At 36.0% G+C, this 19,894-nt stretch overlaps 1 protein-coding gene across 3 annotated transcripts in view; it reads left to right on the top strand.

Annotated features, from left to right (window-relative positions):
• The window catches only part of AHI1 (Abelson helper integration site 1), a 98,125-nt gene that overhangs the window by 58,119 nt on the left and 20,112 nt on the right, over positions 1–19,894 (top strand). For all 3 annotated transcript variants that reach the window (XM_075087697.1, XM_075087696.1, XM_075087698.1), the window contains exons 20-21: positions 14,619–14,677; positions 19,227–19,292. In XM_075087697.1, coding sequence (XP_074943798.1) covers positions 14,619–14,677; positions 19,227–19,292 — 125 coding nt within the window. The remainder of the gene's footprint in view (positions 1–14,618; positions 14,678–19,226; positions 19,293–19,894) is intronic.

The following is a 19,894-nucleotide window of genomic DNA, read 5'->3' as shown; positions in this document are numbered from 1 at the left end:
TCTCCATTAACACAACTGACAGTCAAAGGCATTCTCCACCTATATAAAGTGAAAGCTTCAAAGCACTCTTTCTTGCTCTCTGAAGATATTAACAAAACTGACTTTGCATTTAAGTCCTCCATTACATTTGGTAGACTACTTAAAACTTTTTTCAGTCTCAAGCAAACAGTGAAATAGGTTTCTATGTCAAAGATATAAACATTATTTATGCATCAGCTAAATGCTCTTAAAATACTGTTTGGATTCTTGTTCTTTTAGAAGCAGAAAAAGGAGGTACATCAAGTAGCAAAATTCACGTATTTGTGGTGATAGTGCAGGAACACTGTCAAAAGTTACATCTTTGTGTGTATGTTGGTATCACTGATTACTTTTTTCTTTTTACAAAATTCCATACTTTCTCCCTGACTCTAACATCTGTCTACATTATTGTATACAGTATTACCACAGTCCTGGAGAACTTTAATGTTTTTACTTGTTTGTTTTGGAGGTATTTATCTTCCTTCTGAAATAAATTTTTTGCTGTTCAAGGAAGAATGTGTATAGAAAGCTAGCTCAGTGGGGCCATATTCTTTTCATCTCTTATTAAGAAAATGTTACGGGCGGGGAAAAAGAGTCATGCAAACTATCATTGAAAATATATCAAATGAACAATTGAAGTAAGTTTTACTATTAGAATAGCTTAGTTTTCTAATTTGAGAATCAACATAATAAAATATCCTGAAGAGACTGAAGACACATTAAAAAAGATGACAGAGTATGTATTTGAAGGTTGCATGCAAATACAGTATTTGTAGTATATCTCTGTCTATGTTTGGATCCAAACTGGTAGCATTTTCAAAGAGGACTGAAAAAACTGACTGACATACAGACGATGACTTAAGTGAAAGCATGGGATACAGCCAGCAGAATTGCTGGCTTTCCCAAACTACTGTCCTGAGGTTAGATAATACTGGCCTTGGGGGACCATTTTTGTTCAGCGGGAGTGCCAGTAGGAGCACCAGTCGGAAAACTCTGTTACTGGGATCCAATTCATGCAGGCAAATTGAGTGGCACACAGATCACTGAATACATACCTTTTTTTATCCTAACATATAAATACTGTATTTTATAAAATTTTAAAGTAGGAGTGAAATTTCTTCCTATTCGTTTTTTAATAGAAATAGCTTGACTGTGTGTAAAAGACTTCTTGTGGAGAATATAAACAGAAGAAAAGTACTCTCAATTTTGTCTTGAAAGAATCTGGGTATATTCGTTCCCTGTTAAACTGTAATGTGTGTTGCCTCATTAGCTCACCCAACAGATTCATTTAGATTTGCTGTGATGGGGAAAGCAATTAAGCCTTCAGGGCTGCACAGATCAGAGCTATGGAAATGGTGTAGCAATTTGCCATAACGTCTAAGTCATTTTGAGATGTTTCTTTTTAGCCCCACATCTTCTTAAAATTGGGGCAGGAGCATATTGTGGTGAAGAGTACCAAATGCATACCTAAAATTGGTTCAGTACCACACTATTAGCTGAAAATGGTTTGAGTGTAATACAAGCTTGCATTCCTAAATGCAGAAATAAATTACTTTTTGTTATTATAACAAGCGTTTAATTGCAACTTTGCAGAATTCTCACATTTTGCTGTAATTTATAGAACTCAGTTGCTCCTAACTCTTTGATTGGATCAAGCATGTATGTTTTCCTTCTTTTGGAAACGGACCCCACCACCCCTCAGTTTGGATAACAATAACATTTGAAAACTGTTACGAGAAAGTGCAGAAAACTAGCGCTTTGTAAGTGAATAAACTTGGCTTATTTTAGTCCCTAGTTTTTTGAGTGTATTTTCTGTTTTTTTTATTTTCTCCTATTAGCCAAAGAAAATACCTTTACGTTCATGACAAGGCTTTATTTTAACTATAAAGCATTGCATAGTCACAGAGAAACTATGATAACTGATTAAGTTTTAGATCCCATTACCAGATTTTCTGTTTGTTTTTCAAAAGAGCGTAAGAGAACTGAGTAGAGACAAAGTATGAGCTAAACACCACAGACCAGATCTTCAGCAAGTATGAACTGACTTAACTACACTGAAGTTAGGTAAAAATATTTTATCAAGAGCAGAACATTAGGTCTAAAATGATTTTTACATATTTGTGTGTGCTAATTTGAATGGGAACTCCCCTGGGGAAAATGATCATTCATTTTAAGATATTCATATCTCTCACTTTTACTTAGGGGAAAAGTATAAGAGAGAAGGGATAAAGAGAATAAAACTTTAGTAGTATTATTATTTACTTATAGCAGAAAGGAAGAACTTAAAAATTCAATTTAAAAATATTTTCCTTAAAGTTAATTTTCTTTTAAAACAACAGAAACATCCATCACAAGATACTTTTTTAAATGCCTCTCTGGTTCTTTCATAAGTGATTTTGCTATACCATTTACATTTTGAAGAAACTGTGTCTCAGTGCAAATAGATTGCGAAGGCTTGGTTGCAACCTGCAGCCAACCTCTGCCTGTACTTCCCTGATCTTATTCATTCCACTCAGTCACTAGAGCCATCTCTGGGATGTTCCACCTTGCAGCTGACTTTGTCAGTATATAAAAATTAAGAGTACCAGGAACACAGCTGTGCCCTCACTGTGGCTTACAGATGGCTCAGGCGATTCTGCAAGGGAAAGAGCTTCCTAAGAGCTGTGTTAGCCCTACTGTGCCACCAACATCAGAGTTTTGGCTCAAGGCACAAATACAGGACCTTGTTTTAAGGTAGAAAAGCTGAGTGTTGTTTACATTTATAAAATTGATAGTAAAAATTATTTTTTAATTTGAAAACAAAAGGTGTATAAATAGATTCATCTAACCACAAAAATGTTCCAACAGAATAGTAAAGACATAGAGACAAAACCATTAACATTAATGACAATCTAGTTCTTCAATTTTGAAAGGTTGGTTATCCAGTTTCCTCTATCTGATTGATAAAATGTTATAAATGTCAGAAGGGTTTGTATTTTCTAGTTAAACTTGCTAGAATTGTTTATACTGAGATCAAAGATACACATGTTCCTTTATTATATGTTTTTTTTAATGTTTCTTCTAGGCAAGTTAATTAAAATATTTCACTAAAAATTACACTAAATACGAGCACAATAACAGGAATCTTTGAAGATTCCCAAAACTTTATCAAAAGAACACCATTTATATTTACTTGAAATTGGTGTATGTTAGGGTAATTACATCTGTGCCCTCAGGGTAAAGGAAGTACTCTCAGCCAAATTATACAAGGGTGTGGATTAAATGAAGCATTACTCTCTGTTTGGCAGCAGTGGATATGGATTGCAAAATCAGGGTGTGACGTAGTACTGTGGAAAGAGTCTGCCAAAAGTGATTTGGCCTGAGTGTGCCCTTACTTTCCCAATTATGTGGATCCTAAAACAACCAAGTCTAATTAATTCCAAAGTACAGAGGTCCTGTTAACTGTTTTCAGTCTGAGCTTGTCTGTAATTTTTGAGCTATTGAGCCTCAAGACAGCTCGTGTTGACAAAAGTGCATGCTTAAATGCAATTCCATCTGGTTTCAGAGTTGGAAACAACTGTTCTGCCCAAGGGCTGTGCAGTAAAGTACCAATTCTTGACCTGCAGAAACTTCAGGTCAGCAAGGATGCTGTCTGTACAGCAATAAGCATGAGTGAATAAGATGAGGACATTTATCCCTCGTTGTATTGCTCCAATCCTTCTGTTCCTGTCATTTCCGTAAGAGCTGGGAGGACTGTGCAAAAGACCCAGTAACAGCCACAGTGCACAGGAGGGAGGCATTTCCCTCTCCCGAGAGACTGTTCATTTTACAAATGTAAACACTCAGCAAAATACAAGGTCCTGTATTTGTGTGTTGAGCCAAAACTCTGACCTTGCAGAATGCAACTGATCAGAGTGTCACTGATGTTGGCAGCAGAGTAGTGCCACAGAGCTCTGAGGAAGTTCTTTCACCTGCAGAATCACCTGAGCTTACCTGTAAGCCCTGGTGAGGACACAGCTGTGTTCTGGTACTCTTTATTGCACAGGTTCCTTCCTCATCTTTTCCCCTCACGATTAGGGCACAGTTTCTTCAGTTTTTACTTCCTCGTCCAGAGAATAATGATCCAAATGACACACAGGCAAATTCAAAACTCTTGGAAGTTTTTCCTGCTCACTTGACCGCAAGCTTTGCTCTGGCGTGCCAGGCAGTCCTTCTGCAGAGGACTCTTACTGAGACTGTATAACAGATAGTATTTGAAACTCTGTATCTCATCTGAAGATTGATTCCAGCATATCGTGTTCCCATATGCTTCTAGGTATCACATCCCCTTTTCCTATCCTGTCAATATCTTCTGTTTTGAATAGAGGGCCACTGTCTCTACTTCATCTGTCTGTGCTAGCTTCTGGTGCCTTATTGATTTTTTATTTTATTTTATTTTTATTTTCTTCCCAGGTTAGCTGAAAGGTGTTGCAGTGACCTGTGTTGATACAGGTCTTTCTGGAATCCATTCAGGGCCCGAGTGGTCAAAGGAAACAGACTGCTGCAACTAATATGCCAAAGAATAAAATACAGAAAATTGGAGGTTACTTAATAATATATGTTGAGCATCTTTTGGTGTGATAAATTGCCTAGTAGCAGAAAATGTTTTGAGAATTCTTTCTCCAAACTTCTGGTTGTCACTACCCACAAGTAGAGCATAAGAAGCAATTCCCTGAGCTTGTTTTTTTCCTAGCAAGGACTGTAACTGCTAAGATTCACTTTGTAAGATATCATATTTTCTGCTATTTTCAGGTGAAGATCATAAATAGGCTCTATTTTCCTACTCCTTGCATCTTTGAATTTTCCTTTATGGATAACCACCTTTAAGCAGAGTTCACCTCCCTAATAAAAAAGGATGGTCTTGTCCTTGAAGTGGTTTTGGTGGGAGTTTTTTTGGTGGGTTTTTTTTTTTTTTAGCTATCTTAATTCAGAGGAGGTATCAGTGAGGTCTGTCACCTCTTCTACTTGTTCAGGAGAACCTGTTGTAACAGAGCTGTTGATAACTTCTGTACGGTGCACGCTGCTAATTGAAGAACTTCTCTTGTGAGCCAACTAAAACAGAGTTTGTATTTGTCTCCTTTAAGGACTCCGAGTCACACTCTTGGAATTTTTCATTTTACAAATATAATCAGAACATGTTTTGAACTACATATTGATTAATTAGTGGTAACTTTTCACCTTTTGTGTCCAGCAGTTCAGTCTAATATATTCACCCAATTATATTTGCTTCAGATTTGACTGCTTCTGTATAAAAAACCAAACCAACAGGAAAAGAAAGATAATTGTGCTACTGTTATTTGGAAAAACTGGGGTGCAGTGCCCACTTAATACACATCTATAATGTACCACATCATGGGTACCTTGATTACAGTACTTCATTGGAAAGTTGTTTTCCTTGTGCTGAAACACTTCCATTTTTTTGTCTACTCATACACGTAAAGGATCTTCAGCAGTTGAAATTGTGGTTTAAATTAAGAATCCTCCTGCAAATCAGCTTTTTTTTTTTTTTTTTTTTACCAAAACAAATAATTTTCAGAGTGAGTTCCAGGAATCCCACAAAGAATGCAAGGTGTGTCCAAGGTTGCCTGTACCACCAGTTCTTGAGTTAATAATTTGGCACATGCCAATGTGCAACAACCATGTAGGAAGATTTAACAACTGTGTGCTTTTATGTGAACAAGGCTGTTAAGGCACATGCTTTGAGAGTTCCATACTTATAGAGTGTTACTAGACAGTTTTCAGTGTTTGTATGGTTGTTTGCTCCTTTTGAAGAAAAAAATGTTTGTATAGCAGTTAGCAATTTAGTCAGTTTTAAAAAAACCTAGATATCTTTCACAATGTATAGAAATGGGTTACTTTCATAACAAGCTATGGAGAAGAATTTCCTGTCCTTGAATATTGTGGTAAGTTTTGGGCCCCTCACTACAAGAAGGGCATTGAGTTGCTGGAGCGTGTCCAAAAAGGAGTGATGAAGCTGGTGAAGGGTCTGGAGAGCAGGTCTTGTGAGGAGAGGTTGAGGGAACTGGGTTTATTTAGGCTGAAGAAGAGGAGGCAGCTTTTTAGACCGTATTAAAATTCTTATATAATGGTTTTCTGATTTAGTATCTGCCAGTGGTCCTGCATTTTTCATGATTAATAGTGTATGAATTGTTGGACAATGTCATGGTCATATTTTCTCAAAATTAATATTCAGTACTGGTTGAAAGTGCTAATTTAACGGAGAAAGTAGGGTAGGCACAAACTAGTGGCTATTCTGGTTGTGATAAAGACCTGAGATATCGAGCTGACTTATTTTTTCCAGCATATTGCATATGATGTTGCTGATACTATTTTTCCTTGAATGCAAATGTTAGAAAAATGCTACATATGTTCTTCAAGCAGTTAGAATTTTTTTTCTGTTTTCCTTTTTCCCCCCTTTTTTTCTATTTCAGTGGAGTTAATTTGACATTGTAAGGCTACTGGGTAATATAGAAACTCAGTAGTTCATGCAGTAACTGGCTATTTTTTCTTAGCTAAGACAACTTTGCATTGCAAACATGGTAATTGCTGATTTTGAAAAGTATTTGTGGTTTTCTAAGCATATTTTCTTACTTACAGCTTTCCATTTGTAGAACAACAGGCTAATTTGGTTCAGGTCACTGTGGGTAACTAGCCATTGCTGAATTTCAGTTGTGGGAGGAACGATGCGAATTACTTCAGTTTCCTTCCTTGAATAATTTTCATTCTTTGTCTTTTATCCCTAGTCAAGTCTGTTTTTTAAAAACATGAGTAGACCTCCTGAGGTCAGTAGATACTTGACTCTGAGAATTACAGATAGAGTTAAATTCTATTTAACTGTATTACAGAGAAATTAACTGTATTAATAAATAGAATTTAACTGTACTACGTATCTTTAGGGAACCGATAAGCATAAATCCTGCTTAAGAGCTCCCTTTTTTCAGAGTCAGGGAGGGTAAGTTAATGCAGAAGCAAAAATACTACCAAACCCAGAAGTAAAAGGGACTGCAGTTTCTGTATTTCATGAAGTATTTTTTGATAGGGTAATACCACAAGCTTTATTAAATATAATACGAAATAAATTTCTTTTCAAATTTAATTTAGTTTGTTTTAAATAGTCCTGGTGAGCTTAGCAAAAACTAATAATGACTTTCTCAGGGTATCTACAGCACTGGAAGAAAAATAACTCTTATTAATACAAAGTATGCGTCATAGTCTGCATTTTCCTTAGATGTCTCTATCTGCTATCTAGAACTTGTAAATAATATTGCCAATCTGATTTCAGAATGCTGATGATATCTGTGCAGGTTTATTGATGTTTGCTGTAGAGTGACTTTTTGTTCTCTTCATTGTGGAAAGAAACAACTGGATACTATAACCCCTGCTCATTTTCAGTTATATCTAATGCCATTATGATGTAACGTTAGAGGTTGTCATAAATTAGCACGTTCCCGATTAGCATGAATTCAATAAATGTTCTTTACTTCAAAAGAATGCTTGTGACACGTGCTACTACTTGCGTTGTTTATATATGGTACTGTAGAAACTTAATATTTGCAAGAAAAATGTAAGATGATGATTTGATAAGATTACTCAGAAATAATTAGCTGGGTGTGTAGGCTGCTAAATGTATTTGATTTTAATCTCTAATTAAAAAGTTGGATTTTTTAATTGTTTTTTGTGATGCAATAGTTTTTACTTCATTATACCTTTTGTAAATAGGGGCCAAAATCTGCCTGTTCACTGTGCCTAAATGTATTGGTATGAAACAGTGTTCTCAAAGCCAGGGATAGGCTATCCCCATAGTTCATTTTGAAGGACTGTTCAGAGATTCAGAACAAATATACATTTGTGCCATTGTACACCTTGAACCACAAATGAAAATGGTGGGTAACCCTGAATGAATATCTCTATGCATACTTTTGGCTGACGGTAGATATAATTATGTGGGATCTGGCACTGCCAGAAGCATAGTGGTTTTTTTTGTGTTAGTGCTGTCTGATTCTGAGGACTCTCATATGACTGGAACTAGTTGATGTTACAGCGAAGGTATCTCTGTGTGATCTACAGGTGTGAATTCAAGCCTTGCTCCATTCCACTGCTCCAGTGTTCACTTAGCTCTGCTGCAAGGGTGTGCTTGGTCATTTGGGCTGGAGAATCCGAGACCACCAGATGCAATAGCTAGAAATAACTGTACCAGTCCTTGGATAAGAAAGTTACTGTGTTTAAGCAACTAGACCAGCTGTCTTTCTCAGTTTAGGAAAACTGTGACTGACTCATGGTTTGAGAAGCCAGAGTTCCTCTAATACCTGATTTGGGGCACCTACTGGAAAACCACGTGCTGGGTGTGAAAGAAGCTGCAGCAATATGTGTGGAACTGCATGGTAGTGAATTGTGTGATCCATAGAGTTACTTTTCTAGATAACTGCTTTTAATACCAGCATTTAGTAAGCAATTGGTTAAAAAAGTAAATGTTGCATACTTTTATTGAAAGCTTATCCTTCTGTGCAGACTTTTCTGTGTAGTATAGTATTTTGTATGGCAACCACAGCATGATCTATTGACAGAAGTTCCCCAATTTATTTTATTTTTGTTGTTGTTGTTGTATTTAATGGGGATGGGGAAGGGAAACAAAAGAAGTTATGCTGTTCCACCTATCAGCACAGCTCTGTTTTGGCTTAATGGGGCGTGTGTGTGTGTGATCTGTTTTCTTTTGTCGTTGCCACCTACATCAATCTTTCCACTAACTGGAGGAGTGACATCTGGCAGCAGTAGAGCTAAGGCTTCTCTCTCTCTCTCTCTCTCTCTCTCTCTCTCATTTTTTTTTTAAGTGTATGTAGCATGAAAACAGCTCTCAATCCAACTGGTAAAATAAATTAACAGAAGTTTCTCTATATAACTTACAGAAAGTAAGACAGTAAACAGAGGGATTTTGTGTGTCCTATAGATTTTGTGTTTTGGTATTAAGTGGATAGATTTAGGTTAACAAATTGGAACCCTACTTAGAAAATGAAAACAACACTGAGGAGATAGTTCAGCCTTTTCCAGATGCTCTAATAGAAGAAAAAATTGGGGAAAAGACAAGGAGAGGGCTAGTAACAGCATGGGCTCACCTGACATTGAGTAGACTTCTGTCAGTGCGGACTGCATTGCAAGAATCTTACGGGTGTTTGTAGAAGTCCTTTGCATTCAGTAGTGATGCCATCACAGCACTTTATATCTACACACTTAAACATAGCATGTGAGAACTATCTATTTTGAGACTACACATTTTTAAGTAGCTTGCAAGACACAGGCTCTCAAGAGAATTAACCATTTCCTTTGGCATTGTATTAGTTACAGAGAGAACACTATTTTAGAAAGAATGCTAAAAATACTCTGTTCCTTGTCTCACTCTGAACTGCTTTTGAATGTAGTTTTCTTGCTCTGCCTTCAGCCAAATGTGTTCCAAAGTAGTTTTAAAAGCTATGATACGGATTAAACTTAATCGAAACAGTTTTCAATACACTCTGGTCCTATCCATTCTCCTGTTCAATTTGGAATATGTTCAAAGTCATAGGTGCTAGCCTAAGTTATGTAGAGCAGAATTTGAAGTGAGTTTTCACCGGTAGCATTAGATATTAGTAAAACATCTGTTTTACTGGTAAAACAAAAAGGCACGCATGTGTTAAGTGAGTGCATCCATTCCTTTAATTTTATTTGAACTGCATCTGAAAATGTTTGAGGTGGGTTTTGAAAGTATTTGTGATCCTAAATGAAAACAGGTTCTTATCCAATATATAAACAATCTTTTTTAATTAATTCTGTTTGATCTGTTAAAGCATAATTGTTGTGAGCATAAAGGCTTTGAGGGAAGATTAATATATATTTAGATCATTACAAAATGATCTAAAATCTTTCTCTTATATTATAACTAGCTTGCAAATAAAATTACGGAAAGAACTGAATAATACTGCTCTGAAAGCTTTTATTTTAAAAAACAAAAAACACAAAACTTTCCTTTGAAGCCTAAAGGAGAGATTATACCTCGTACTAAAAGATCTTTTGGTCACAAAGGTCATAACTTTTTGCATAGGTGACTGTGCTGAAAACATAATTCTGTTTACTGGGAACAACTTTAAAGCCACAGAAGATGAGTAGGAAAAGGACTGAGCTGAAATACGCATATTAATCTCCTATCTGAGTTGACTTTTTTCCAATGTTTGTTTATTTGGGTGTTTTTTAAGTATGCCATGTTGCAAGAGGCCACAATATAAATTATAAGACTGTCTGCAGCAAGAAATACCATTTCCTAGAGGCATAGTTCATTTTCGTGTGTTTCAGGATTTGTTTGTGGGTTTTCAAAACATTAATAATTAGTATAAACTTGAAGTCGAACTCAATTAAAAATAGAACAATGTGGAAGTGGAATAGGTAAGGTTTTTATTCTCTCTGTATATTCTAGAGGGGTTTATCACAGAAATGTCTGAAAATTAAGTTTTTTTCAATTTTCTTATTTATTTGTTGGTGTTCTGTGATCTTCTGAGGATTTTCCAGGATCAACTTTTGCATGATTTAATTAACTGTACATTCCATGAGGTTGGAGTCCTTGGAGATTTATGATGCACAAATACCTTTATTAATCAACAGAATTAATTTATCAAGAACATTTCACGAAGGGAGAAAAAGCCTTCTTTTGAAAATGTAATTAAAACATAAATTCTTTAATGAATGTTGTATCAGACTCTGTTAAAAAAGGAATTTTTCACGTAGACGTTTAATATTAGGTGATTGCAGACACTCCAGTAGAATAATAACAGTGGAATTATGTGATTCCCTAGAAGGACTTTTTTCCCGTGTTCTGGCTTTTTTGCTATTAATTTAAAACAAATATAATAGCAAAGATGCTGTTATTTATTAGGAAATGTTCTTAATTATTACAAGTGCTATTTTGGGGCATTGTTGCTGTTATCATATACATTTCTGTATAAGTCTAATCTGTTCGGAAGTGAACTCATCTACTTCCTGTGTATTTCAGCCCAACTATTTAAAATTTGATCAGTTCATATTAATATGCTTATTTAGAGCAGAGGGTAGTTTTGCAGTGAAAGCGTTCAGTGGAACTGGGAACTTGGTAGTGCAGGCATGTTTTGGACAGGACAACTACTTGGTTTCTGTTGCCTTCTCTTCAGTTGCAGTTATACTGGCAGAGAATATAATGCCAGAAGTGACTCAGGGGAACTAAGCATAGACTTTCAGTTCACTGTTCGAATTGTACAGGAAACTAATACAGTTTCAGACTCCCTCTCAAGGCAGGCACCTACATTATTTCTCAAAAGATACCAGTTCTTTGGCAGGCATTTACCTAAATCAGCACATGCTTGGACTGACAAAGAATTCATAGCAAGAGGATTATGTGGACCATAAAGAAGAGCTGTCCTGCTGTTATATTGTCTCAATGTGAAAATTCTGATCATTTGAGAAAATCCAATAGCAGCTATCATTTTTAGAAATCTGACATCGCATTTAGACATTAGCTGTAGGTTCTTCTAGAAGCTATTTAGTCTTCTCATGTAAAATTCCATGTAAAGAGAACACTGAAGGATCAATGCAGAGTAATAGGAAATACAGTAATTCAAATGTTAATACTTTCATAGGGAAAATTAGCTTCTCAAGACATACAGGGTTTTGAAGGTGAAGACACCAAATGCTGTTAAGAAGGAAGATTGTTGGAGAGTTCAAGTAAACCCTCTGAATCAATAACAGTGCTCCTCCATTACTGATCCTGAAGCATCATTAAGATAAGATAGGCTAGGTAAACAGGGTGTTGGGTTGGTTTGCGTTTTTGTTGGGTTTTTTTTGGTGTTTTTTGGGTTTTTTTTCCTTCAGGTTTTACCTTACAAGGGATTTAACCACCTTTATATAAGCTCAGGCTGTGAGAGTCCCAACAGGTACATGACACCAGCAGTGTCCTGGAAACTTCATTTTTGCATGAAGTGGAAATGTCCTTCTGCAATCCTGACCTCAATTTCAATTCCTCACTGTAGTAGCTGAAAAGTTTGCACAGCCTGGATCAGAGATAACCAAAGCAAGCACTGCTGAGGCTGTTAGTCACACCTGCTCAGTGTCATTTACATGCTTCATCAAGCATGGAACCACGTCAAGCCAATAGCTGTGTAAAATTGCTTTAAAAATCTACTGCATCGTTTGAGAAAGAAGGGATGGATATTCCCTTGGTTGCTGAATGGACCTTGTTTTGTGAATGAGGAATATTTGAAGAGGTTTCTTTTCTAGCATGACTGTTCTGAATGTAGGAGCTACTAAAGGAATGCTTGATAACTGAAAACAAGTAATGGATGACACTAAAGACTGGTTTGGGGTAACCAACAGGCATGATCAGTATGAACAAATAGCATTGGCTCTGTGGCGTGTACAGTATTTGGACCCAAGTGTACTGTGGTCTGTTTAGTGTTACACCTCAAGCAAAATAATACAAATTTCCTGCTTGTTTCAAAGGAAGGCTTTAGTCACAGAAAAAGCTAAATCAAAACCAGTGCCAGCTGCTAGAATTCAGTACTGCGCTCCCTGTATCTTTGAGTTACACATCTGTCTTTCCTATGCTTGCAGCAGAACAGGTCTGCATTGCCCTTTATTCAGGCTTAATTGGGGATATCGGTCTAACCATAAAGTTGGCACCTGACAAGCAGCTAAATATAGAGACTGCACAGGAATACCCACATACATAACCATACAGTCCAGAAGTACTTGGAGGTAGTACATCTTTTCCTTAGGAGAACAAGAAAGTCAATGATATTACTGATAAAAATACAATTTGTTTGATTTTAATTAAAGTTTGAAGATTTTTTTCCAAACAAGCAATTGTTTTCATTATGTATTTTATACAGCTTTTATCTTAGAATGGGTTTGTGTGAACTGGCACACTCTGCAATGCTCAAATTTAAAATCCTGTAGCAGAATAGTTAGCTGTCTAAAGAAAAAAAATTATCATGCAATTTATTGATCTCGAGTTTGTTGGTTTTGTTTTGGTTTTTTATTTTAATTCAAAGGGTTGATATGACATCTGTATGCAATAGTATATCCATGTGTAGTGTCATATCTGTAGCAGCTCATTTTGTAACTGTATGACTATGTAGATAACAATATTAATAGGAATAATATCCCCAGTGACTTTTGGTGCTGATGCTGAACAAATGTTATAGCAAATAGCTTATTTTCAAAAAAAAGGTAATCTTCAGGTCTACCTGTGAAGGTAGGTCTTTCAGTATGGGTTAAATTCAGAAGACAGTTTCTATTCTCGTCTCTTTCCTCTTCTGAAAAGGGATGGAAAAAAGTAATAAAAATCTAAGTAAGCCTTTCAAAATGAAACATTTCAGAATTTATGCAAGCTTTTTTAAATTATTAAGATCACAGAATTTCTAAATCATACACAAAATTGAAAAATCATTTATTGCACTTATTTAGGATTTCTCACAAGTACAAAATTACTCACATACAGATCTGTAGGAGCATGGTTTAACTATAATTGAGCTTGCAGGTTTTTTTATATTTACAAATATCTAAATATCTTAATGATTACATATTTATGAGTAAATCTCCTCTGAAAGTCTAAACCACTAAGCTTTAGAAAGTATACTGTAGGTGGAGTTGTGCAAGCTTCCTTGTGGAGCTGTGCCAGTACATGGGAATCTGAATCTGAAAAGTCCTCTTTATTCAGATACTGGACTCCTCAAGAGAGGCTTTCAGAGTGGCAAATGAAAATGAGTTTTCAGAACTTATGCGTCTTTGAAAACAAAACTTGTTTCAAATCTAGTGTCTTGCAGAGAAAATCCAGTGAGCTTAACTCTGCGTTGTCTGGTATCTCCGTACTTGAGAAACCGTTCTCCAATGAAGCAGTGGCATTTTTCACTGTTATGTTCAACAACTTTCAGATTTTTGTATCTTTTCTTTTTAAGATGTTTTCTTAAGTATAAAGCTGAGGAGACCAATAACAAAAAGATAAATCCATAGATGATGAAAGGATTTTCCGGAGCTTAGTAGTTGACATAATAGTTTGAAAAGAAAAGAATTTACAAGTACTTGTTCAAATGCACTGTGTAGAGATTGAATAAAATAAACAGCAAGATGTGTTGTGATAGGAACTCAGATGATCAAAGGGAGCTACTGAATAGGCATAGTTATTCTTTCAGATAAAATAAGGAAGTAATTCCTTTGAGAGTTTTTGTGATCATTTCTGTTGGATAACTTTGTATGCATTACTCAGAAATTCAATGAAGAGAAAAGCAATACAGCCTAGATAATAGTGTCAGCTTTGAGTATGAGGTGGCATGTGGACATAGCCTGAGCTGTTTCTCCAAATCATTTGAATGGAAATATTGGATTAGTTAACCTTGTGTCAGGTTTGTTAGTTAAATAAACCCTCCAACTGTTCCTGACTGAAGGATGCATAGTTGTGACTAAAAGATGCTACTGCTTTTCATTAGAATTTTGTCAAACATATCCTGCTAACATAATGATTTTAAAATAAAATGGTTTATTCGATGGAAAAGGATAACAAGGAGAAAATTCACAGCCTTTTCTTTTCACAGGGTGTTTCAGCCCAGTAGGAAATCCTCTTAGCCGAACACTATTGGGTACACTACAGACGGTAAGGAATTCTATCTTTGCATTTTTTTTTTAATTGATGTTTAACTATAAAATGTCATTATTCACAAGTTCTCATTGTAGAGAGTTTTTTTTTTTAATCCTGTCTTTATTCACAAAAGATGTATCTTCAAGAAAATATAGTATGGATTGTTCAATCAGTATTTTAATGTTCTCCATCACAGCAAGCTCAATAAATTTTTACAGGATCAACTGTTTTGGAAAATAATAAATAGCAGCTAATTTAAAATATTTTTTTCTGAGAGGGTTAAATTAAGGTTTTGAATATCTCTGTTACTTTTTCTGTTACAAATGCAGTTATATATATATATTATCAGTGCAGGTAAACTGAGTAATTTATATCACGAAAGTAGCATATTTACAAACAATGAAATAATTGAAGAGGTTTTGAATAATTTCAGGAGCTGGAATATTTCACATGCTTCTGAATTGATCTTTTTTCCCCTTTTTTCTTTTCTTTTTTTTTTTTTAATCCCTGTAGGCTTTACTGCAGCAGCTGTGTTTGCATTTCTGTTTTCTGTTTGTACATTGCAGGTTTCAATAAAGTGCAGCCTGGCACAGTTTTGTTTTTTTTTCCTCTAGGCAGATTGTAGATTCCCATGCTCATTAAATATTGAAGGGCTGTAATCAAATAAGGATTGTAGTCATCTGAAGCCTAAGGAAGTAACTTTATAGTGTCTACAGACAGATTAATTAAGACCGAAGAAGACTACATTATTCTTAGCAATTAATAGTTTTAGAATAATTTTAATTTAGCTGTTAATACTATCCATGTACTTCTGTATACTTCTGTATCCTGTAGACTAAATTTGTACAGTTAGGTGTCCCAAGCTAGGAGTGTGTTGACAACTAATTGGACCAGAGAACAAGAACAGAAATACAACAGTGTTAACAATATTCAATTATTTTATGCTATGTCCCAGCTTATTTAACGTTTCATTTTAAACTTCAATTACTGGCATAAAGAGATTGCATTACATTCTTAGGAAAGGAGAGGATTAAGTAAATTTCTAACCCTCAGGTTCATGAGGAAGAATTAAAACAATGGAGCAACTGTAAAAGCTGAGACTGATTCTGTAAATTTTTTGTGTGTTTTAAATATTATCTCACTTTTAAGCCAGTCATGGGGTTTTTGAGCACTGTAAGTTCTTTTTTTATTTTGTCTCCTTTACCAAAAATAAAAAAAAACCCAAACAAAAAAAACCAATAAACCAAAACCATCACCACCAACAACAAAAAAACCCAACAGGTAACAGTCTGAGAATTAGGCTATTACACACTGAGGCATAGATATACTGAACAGACAAGAGAAGCTTTAACACTCATTCCCTTTGTCTTTACTGGACTGTTTGCACAAGTAACACTCCCAGTTTCTCTTCCATTCTGGCAGATAACAGGTGTAGGGGAGGTGGAGTGAAGTAGTGGCACTGTGCAGCATCCAAGAAATAGATGTTTGTCCTTCTTCATGTCACTGAGTCTTTCACTCTAACAGGAAAGGGAGGGAAGGGTGGCTTGGGCCTTGCACACACATTGGAGTTCACCCTGGTATGTGCAGTGTCTGCCTAAGATTAGTCTTAGAAACGCTTTTTTTCCAAGTGTCGATATTAAGAGTTAATGACTAATTAGAGGTGAGACTTGATCTGTATGTTTATTCTGTTACAATGAAGAATGTGTTGACGTAGAAGGAAGAAGCAAATGAAACCATTGGTAGACTTCACATTTCTCCATATTTTTTTTCTTTAAACTTGATATTGTGGTATTTGAAATATATTTGTTCAGGAGAAATTAAATGCAGAAATTTTTACAGAAAAGGCAGTAATAACATATCACTTGTGCTTACTCAGTGCTGCTTCTCCTGCGGGAATGAATGATATCTAATGTGCAAATCCTGTTGGCCGCTATACATCTGCATGAATAAAATCAAAACCTCTGTTGCCAAAATCGCTGAACCTGCCCAGTTAAAAAGAAGTTAAAAATAAACATTTTAATTAGTGCTATTATCCGGAATCGGTGACACCTGATACAGCAACTTAATTGATTAGTTTATTCTTACCTGAAGTGCTCTCTTTTGTGTTAGTGTCTTAAAACACTTTTTGTTTCTTTTTGTGTTACAAATGTCAAGGCTAGCTAAGTGGGTTGGTCGTGGATAACCAGCGTGATATTCCGTGGTCTAGAACTCTGCATCAACTTCTGGATCTATGTATCTTCTTCTGAGGATGTTCCTTATGCTGAAAGCTCCTAACAGCTTTGACTAACCAAAATCAGTGTGACACAGCAGGCTTTTTCAGCAAGCATTTTGTTCCTGTTTCTCACAGATGGTCTGCCTCCCAAAAAGACCAACTCCTCAGAATGTAACTATGGTCTCACGTCTGTTCCAGTGCAAAGAAAGGGATTAACTAGTTTCCATCTTGCAGTAAAAAAGGAGGTGTTAATATTGTGTTAAGAACGATGTATTCATACACTTGAGTATGTCTGTCACCTTTTTGGAATCCTGAAAATGTGGCCTAATCTTGTGACACAACATAAAAAATTATGTTTCTAAACTGAAAGGCCGGTAATTTGTGCTGGCTGTTACTTGCCGTGTAACTGGTAGCTGGTGCTAGTTGAGAAATGGCACAGCACGCCAGAGGCAGCTCTGCTGCCTTACAGTAGCTACGTTTGTGGTAGGCAGCTGTGGCAATTCCCCTCTCCTGCTGGAGGTAGGATGTGTGCAGCCTATGACATACTGAGAGTATCTCTTTAAGAGGAAACTCATTGGATTGTTGTTGCCTTAAAAGTTTAACACAGTGTCTGAGAACATTCAACATAGTCTCAGGATGACTCATGGATTTTAGCTTGTTATTTCCAAACAGCTCGCTCTCTTCAAGCTCTTCTTACATTGAGTGTTTGAGAGCGCATAAATACTTTATTAAAAAGAGAGAGAGACAGATTGAGACACAATAATGGGGCAATATGAGTACCTGAACTAGATACTTAAATAATACTGCTAATAATTCTGATGAATCATTTTTGAGCAACAGGAGGCACTCCCATCCCACAGGCTAAGCACATTGCCTGCACAGTTCTCTTAACCCTGAGAATGGAAAATGAGAATTAGCTGAAACCTGTAAGGCAGTGCTAACTACCAGCAGACCACTGAACAAGCCGTGTACTCTGAACTGCATCTCCACCAGCCTTTGTTAAAAATTTGTTTAGCAAATCAAGCAGTTAGATTCCCCTCCCCGCCCCCCCCCCCCCCCCCCCCGTGTTCTGAATGTACATAATTATTCAGAACTCTTTAGGTGGCAGGATTAGATGTTCCGGTAGATGGTAAGAACGGAGTGCAACTGTTCACATTTATACTGTGTTCATCTCTATGTACTCTGTGTGTGTCTAACTACTGTGGCAGTACTGAAACAACCTGGAGACTGGATGGAATCTCCGTGTTCAGGATAGTCAGTGATTTCTTTCCCATATGGGACAAGCCTAGCTATGTTAGGGAAAACACTGAGGGCAAGAATCTCTATTTTAGAGAATGCCATTTAATCTTCTGAGGATTGCAGTAATGATGTCCCTTGGATCACTCTAATAAAAAATAAATTTAAAAACAAAAACCCAACAACCAGAAACTAAAATGAGCAACATGTTTTAAATATATGTTCTAAAAAAGCAGGAGAAGGGAAGGTTCATGCAAAAGACAGTTAAAGGAGGGGCTGTAAAATACAAAAAAGGTGAAGTATTTTGGATAGACATTCTCAGATTTAAATGTTTTTTGCAATGTGGTACAATCTGTTATGGGTGGAAATGTTTGCTTCACAAAGCTTCCACCTGATTCTTCTATTTTAATTGCTGTGTAATATTTCTATTCTGCATTGTAGTTTGTATCCTTTGACACACGCAAAATCTAGGGGAAACTGGTTTCCCTTCTGTGCAAACAGGCTATTGAAAAAAATGAAGTAACACCAGCAAAGGACTTCCATCTCTTCCTTTGTTCTAATATGTTGTTCCTCTGCTAACTTTCATAATTTTTTCTGCTTTAAATCTTCTTTCAGCTGGAGAATTCTATTATTTGACAGAAATAAGATTTTGTAGGTACAGGCACATCCTAATTTTTGCATTATATACCTGCTATTCCTTTGACTTCACTGGAAGTCTGAAGAATAAGTGGTAAAGATAGAACAACTAGAGTTTAATGGAAAGTATTGGTTATTAAGAGCAGCCTGAAATTCTCCATTATATGAAAGTTGCATACCGGATCAGAGATAAAGTTCACTGCAACAACTTCTTAAAAATCTACTGTGGTGTTTGCAATGTAAACAAGCTTAGATGGCATAAACATTTATCCTCTGTTTTCCACCATGTTGTCTTTAGTGTAGTGTACGTACTTGAAAAACTTATTATCTTTTTCTAAATATCTACATAGGCAATATTACTCAGTGTTGCTTAACATCACTTCTGCTTTTGCGTTTTTAAAAAGTGTTTTATTACGGATAATTCTTACTGGTTTATCAAAATACTTCATATTAAAGTTTTAAAATAATTTCTTCTTCTAGAATGATGACTGCCTGACTGCACTAGGGGCGAGAGGAGGGGGCAATTGTCCACTCAGGCAAGAGACAGTAAGTGTTCTGTATTTTGCAGTATCTTGTATACCTGTTACACTGTATCTGTGCTTTTGAGGGCACGTTCTTTTTTTTTAGCATGATCCCAAGGAATTTTTTCTTGCTACCCTATATTTGGTAATTCTTAGAAATGTGTTAACCACCATAACCACATTACTGCTGTTTTTATATCACTCTTAAAAAATAATTTTGTAAAATTTTGATGAATGTGGATTTTTTTTTTTGCTTGAACTTGGACCCAGACAGAATTTAACACGTCTGAATGTTACACTAGAAGAAATTCCATTGCTTTGGGCATAACTGTGAGTGGTTTACATTCTTCTTTGGTCCTGAGGTGCACTTCCTGTATCTCCTTATGCTCATCTTCTCATCATATGTCTCCAGAGAATATAATGGCAATTTCCACATTTGTCTTAAATTGTCAGGCTTGCTCAACCAGTTGTATTACAGGCCACATTGGTATTTTAATTTATTTGTTTCTGGGAGCCAAACAGTGGGACTTGCTTGATTGGTTTGAACTGTTTGTTGGCAGTGTTTCCACGTTACTGAATTTTTGTGATTTTTTCCAAAAACCAAAACATTTACACTGGAACTGTCTT

This window comes from Phalacrocorax aristotelis, chromosome 3 (genome assembly GCF_949628215.1).
Source record: "Phalacrocorax aristotelis chromosome 3, bGulAri2.1, whole genome shotgun sequence".
Classification (NCBI taxonomy): domain Eukaryota; kingdom Metazoa; phylum Chordata; class Aves; order Suliformes; family Phalacrocoracidae; genus Phalacrocorax; species Phalacrocorax aristotelis.
Note: the sequence above shows the minus strand (reverse complement) of the source record. Positions and strands in the feature narration are given on the sequence as shown.